Source organism: Scophthalmus maximus, chromosome 6 (genome assembly GCF_022379125.1).
Source record: "Scophthalmus maximus strain ysfricsl-2021 chromosome 6, ASM2237912v1, whole genome shotgun sequence".
Classification (NCBI taxonomy): domain Eukaryota; kingdom Metazoa; phylum Chordata; class Actinopteri; order Pleuronectiformes; family Scophthalmidae; genus Scophthalmus; species Scophthalmus maximus.
The window spans coordinates 3,000,001-3,005,000 of record NC_061520.1 but is presented as its reverse complement, the minus strand read 5'-3'; the positions used below and the strand labels follow the sequence as shown (position 1 = coordinate 3,005,000).

Sequence of the window (5,000 nt, the reverse complement as noted above, 5' to 3'; positions counted from 1 at the left end):
TAAAATTATATTTCATATAAACCCTTTTTGAATCTAGCTAAAGAATAATTTTTTTCTTGTTAAATACTGTCCATAAAGTATCAGCCAAACAAGAACTTAAACATAAAAATAAATGGAATTCAACTAAAAAAGTGAAAAAATAAAAAAAGTAAAAATAATTAAATAATTAATTTATTTAAAAAAATGTCATCTTGACCAGGACTACTTGGAAGAAGAGATATTGTATCTCAATGGTATTTAACCGGTAAAATTAAGGTTAATTTAAAAAAATAATAAAAATAATAATAGTTTTACAAATATACAATTTAATTTGGGAAGAAAAAACTAACTAAGAAGTGATGGTGGCACCTTTTTTTCAGAACGGGACAGGATCAGTACCCAGTCCTATGGATAAATAAAAAATGAAGAATATATTCCTATATTCAAAATATACGATGTCGTGCTTTTATTGTGAAGGAAGGCCGGGCTGCTTCCGGGCGCGCAGCTGCGTGACTTTGAGCGCCTCGTGTTGTTTCACGCCTCTCGACGCTTCGCAGCATCTGTCCGACGCGATCAACGTCACCGGAGCCCGAGAGACTTCTGTTATCACAAACTGGAAAAACTCGTTCGTCAGCTCGATAACTACGAGCCATAAAACAATCATAATATAATAATAATAATAATAATAATAATAATAATAATAATAATGCTATTTAGCACCTTTCAGAAGCAGCTTCAACAAAGTGCTTTCACAAAAACACAGGCAATTAAAATCAGCATTGAAACATAATACGGTTTTCAGGTCACATGTCTGTATTAAAAAAAAAGATATAAAAAAGGACGAACTAAAACCTAAAAATAAATGGAATTCACTTAAAAAAAAATTTAAAAAATGATTTTTTCAAATTTCATTTGTTGCCATCTTGACCAGGACTACTCGGAAAAAGAGATATTGTATCCCAATGGGACTAAACCGGTAAAATAATGGATTATTTAAAAAAAGAAGAAATAATTTCACAAATGTACAATTGAATTTGGGAACGACATCACATGAAAGCAAGTCTAAAGGAATGGGTTTTTAAAAGTGACTTAAAAGAAGGCACAGACTCGGCCAGTCTCATCTCCTCACGCAGGCCGTTCCAGAGTCGAGGGTCCTGATGGAGGAAGCTCGGTCCCCTTAGATTTGAGCCTCGACCATGGAACAACTAGTAAAGAGCCACCTGAGGATCTGAGGCTGCGAGCCGGTTTGTAGGGGATCAGCATTTCATTCATGCAACTTGGAGCAAGACCAAGCTGTGCTTTAAAACTAATTGGTAAAATCTTAAAATCAATTCTAAAATGGACGGGAGCCAATGAAGTGAAGCTAAGACGGGTTTTGTGATGCCGTCTATTAAAACCAGTGAGAAGCCGAGCAAGAGATTTTTTTTTTTTTTATAAATACTTTTTTCACTTTTTAATTGTGCTCAAGTATTTGTATCCGCCTGGTTACATGAGAAACTCCTTCCTGCGGTAACTTAACCGCAAAGTAAAAAATAAATAAAATATATATATATATATATATATATATATGCATGTTTGTTTTTGCTAAATGCAATAAAAACTGTGCTTATTATCATAATCATAAACTCTTTGACAGTTTAGACATTTGACAAAAAAAAGATGCAGGGAGGAATGTTTTATAAGACAGACCTTTTTTATTCTCTACATGAAGGTACTATAAAACAGTACTTTTCTTTCATAACAATGTATAAAAAATAGGAACATACAACTGTCTTAAACTATACAACGATTGAAGCGATGGACATTTCCAAAGAAAAAGAAAAAATATGTTTATATATATATATATATATATAAAAAAAAGCAAATTACAAATATTATTTACAAGTAGGAAATGTTAAATCATCCCTTCAAAAATAAACTCAAGAGCTGCAGATGAGGTTGTGATGTTTGTGTCAGAAAATTAAAAAAAATATTATTATCTGCAGCTGCTGCTAAAAATTAAAAGAATCAATAACTCCAAAGTCACATTGTCCTTCAGACATAATGTCGAATGTTCATCACAGGATCAACGAGGGAGAGGCGTCCATTTTAAATATGGAAATTTGAGAATTATTAAAATAATGATTTTTCCTTTTACTGTAAATCCTTTTATGACTTTGGCGCCAAAGTTTGACACAGTCAATATTTTCTAAATGTATTTATTTCTTGTACAAATTATGTTTTCAAAGTGGTTTTTTTTTTTTAAATGCCCTCGTTCCTTTTTACAAAGCTTTAAGAAATATATATAAACTATAAATGCGACATTAATAGTCAATAGTTTAACCACAGTATTTAATATATTATAGTGTAGAAGTTTGATATCCATCACATTAGCAGGTTTCACTACAGTTACTCAACAGTTTATGAAAATTATTTTTGACGGTTTTTGATGATTTGTGATCGGGCAGTGGTCAGGGTCAAATGTGAAGCCGCTACGTCTACGTTGAAAACATTTTTAGAATGCTGTTAAAACATATTACAGAAGGGAAAAAAACAATCAGCGCTCTTAAAAAAATGAATAATGATAAAGTGTCATAAACTGTTTTAAGGGGGAGTTTCATGTTAAAATGCTTCGTCTGAAATAAAACAGAAAATTACGCCAATTTCCTTCATAGCCGTCCTCGAGCTGTCAAAAATATATTCTGCAACTTTTGTGTTAAAGAAATAGTCTTTGTGGACGCCAGAACTTCGGGAAGCTGCTTGGATCCCGTACGGCGCCGTTACCGTGGAAAACCTCTCCACGTCCTTGTGCCAAACATCAGCTCGTGAGTGAGTGAGCGAGCCGCCATCAATCGGCCAATCGAGACGCAGCGTCTGAGGCAGTGTCTAGTCTGAACCGGTCTGAACCGGTCTGCTCGGCCCCCATCTGGAGACCAGGTCCTCTAAGAATCCTCATGGCTTGAGGGCGAGACCTGTTATTTCCTCTGTTACTCAGGACTAGTGTTCTAGCACTCAGTGGTTACTAGTTTACTAGTGGATAGTTACTTGGACTATTATTCCAGAAAGCAGTCGTAGTTACCACGGTTACCGTGGACTAACGTCCTCCGACCCGGCGGTCGACCACGGTTCCCAGGGGAACAGTGTCGTGTGTAGAGCTCTAGCTGCTGTAAGAACCAGTGTTCTAGAATTGAAGTGGTTGCCATAACTACCGAGGACTAGTGTTCTAAAAAGCTACCCGGTTACCACAGTTTACAGGCGGGGGTTTCCATAGTTACCACAGTGATGTGATGTTCTGGAAAAAAGTGGTATCATCATTATCCCCAGCGTCCTAGCATGGAACGGTTACCACGGTTACAGAGGATGAGACTCAGGTCTCCACGGTACAGTAGAGTCATTTTCACTCGAATGTCTTCTGAGAAAAGATTCAAGTCCACGACCAGTGTGTTGTTTTTCTCTGGTCCTCTTCTGAATGGCTGGAGGCGTCGTCGTTGCTCCTACAGCGACGCCACGGGAGCGAGCCCCTCGCCATGCTCCAGGTGGCGGTGATGGTGCAGCTCCGCTTTGCAGACTGCGGCAGCGCTGCAGCGGAGCGACGCCACGACCGACGGCTCCTCGTCGCCTGGGAGACGAACGAGTCATTTTTAGGACGTCAATCGTTTGATAACAGAAACAACAGGATGAAATGATTATTTTAAATGTAAATGAAAAACAACCGTACCGAGACCCGACGAAGAGGATTCGCTGTCGGCCACGGAGGACGTGTCCGCCTGGTCGTGCGACGACAGTCCCTCCATCAGGGGGATGGAGAGCTCCGAGGACGGGACGGAGGAATCGTAGATGCCCGAGTCGCGAGGAGGGGGCAACTCTGGAGGGGCGGGGCGGCCTTCTTCTTCTTCTTCTTCTTCTGATTGGCCGGGGACAGGACACGCCTCTTCCTGGAGGATGAACGGAGTGGACGAGGAGGAGGAAGATTCTTCAGGTGAAAGTCCAGACATTCCAGAAGTGGACCTGATGGAGAGGGAAAAAAATTAAAACTTACCAAAAATAAATACTGTGAGGTAAAAAAAAAAAATGTTGACAGGAAAGCTATTTAAAAATAAAATACAGAGATTTTAGACTTTACCTTGAAGTGGCTCCCAGCATGGACAGAGAGCAGCGCGGCAAACCTGGACTGGGACAGAGTCCAGGACTGGGACCGGGACTAGGGCAGGGACCAGAACCAGGACCAGGACTGGCACCGGTGCCGGGTGCCAGCAGGAGCACGTTCCGTCTCGGGACCACGTTCCCGCCCTCCAGCGACGGCGTCCGCACCAACACCTCGTTTAGCACCAAGCCGGAGTCAAACCTCTTCTCGGGCCGGGGCGACGAGGAGGAGGAAGACGAGGAGGAGGAGGAGCAGTGAGACTTTGGAGGAGGAGGAGGAGGAGGAGGAGAGGGGCTCGTAGCCGGGACCGCCGGGAGACGGGCGTGTTTCGCAGAGACGCCGGAGGACCCGGCGGCGGGAGCCAGCTGCCTCTCGAACCAGTCGGGGTTCTGGCCGACGTGCTGGTGCATGTTGCAGATGGAGACGTAGAGCGAGCGTCCCGACTTGCTCCTGAAGTAGTTCCTCCGCGAGACGTTGAGCGGCTGCTGCTCGCGCTCCGACAGACCCGAGTGACCCGAGTGGAGCCGACTGAAGAGCTGCGGCAGCTGGTCCATCAACTTGAACCTGTGGCCCAGGAGACAGGAAGTGAACAACTGTATCGGCAATGCTTTTCAGAGAACACAAAATATAATTTCTGGCGTCGGTTTGTTGGTCAGCGCAGGTGTCGCCGTGGTTACCTGGGAGCCAGACTCAACATGGTGGGGATGTCGTTTTCCGTCGAGTAGTCGAAGTAAACCGCCATGTAGCGGCTCAGCTCCTGAGCGCCGCCGTCGCCCTCGCTCTGCTTCGCCATGCGCAGCTTTTCGGCGATCATGGCCACGCCCACTGTGAACAGGTCACCGGCGGATCCACCAATCGGAGAGCTGCTGCTGCTGTTATTACTGCGGCGGCTCACTGG

General features: G+C 43.0%; 2 protein-coding genes across 4 annotated transcripts in view; one reads left to right on the top strand and one right to left on the bottom strand.

The window, feature by feature from the left end:
- LOC118308749 (NACHT, LRR and PYD domains-containing protein 12-like) overlaps positions 1 to 5,000 on the top strand; it is a 988,189-nt gene that overhangs the window by 144,317 nt on the left and 838,872 nt on the right. The gene's annotated exons all lie outside the window — the stretch shown is intronic.
- Positions 1,652 to 5,000, bottom strand: part of il17rd (interleukin 17 receptor D) — a 23,567-nt gene continuing 20,218 nt past the window's right edge. For both annotated transcript variants that reach the window (XM_035630132.2, XM_047332434.1), the window contains 4 exons: positions 4,780 to 5,000; positions 4,082 to 4,666; positions 3,677 to 3,966; positions 1,652 to 3,577 (listed from right to left, as the gene is read on the bottom strand). The exon at positions 4,780 to 5,000 is cut by the window's right edge and continues 37 nt beyond it. In XM_035630132.2, the coding sequence (XP_035486025.2) occupies positions 3,453 to 3,577; positions 3,677 to 3,966; positions 4,082 to 4,666; positions 4,780 to 5,000 (1,221 nt within the window). In that variant the 3' untranslated portion in view covers positions 1,652 to 3,452. The remainder of the gene's footprint in view (positions 3,578 to 3,676; positions 3,967 to 4,081; positions 4,667 to 4,779) is intronic.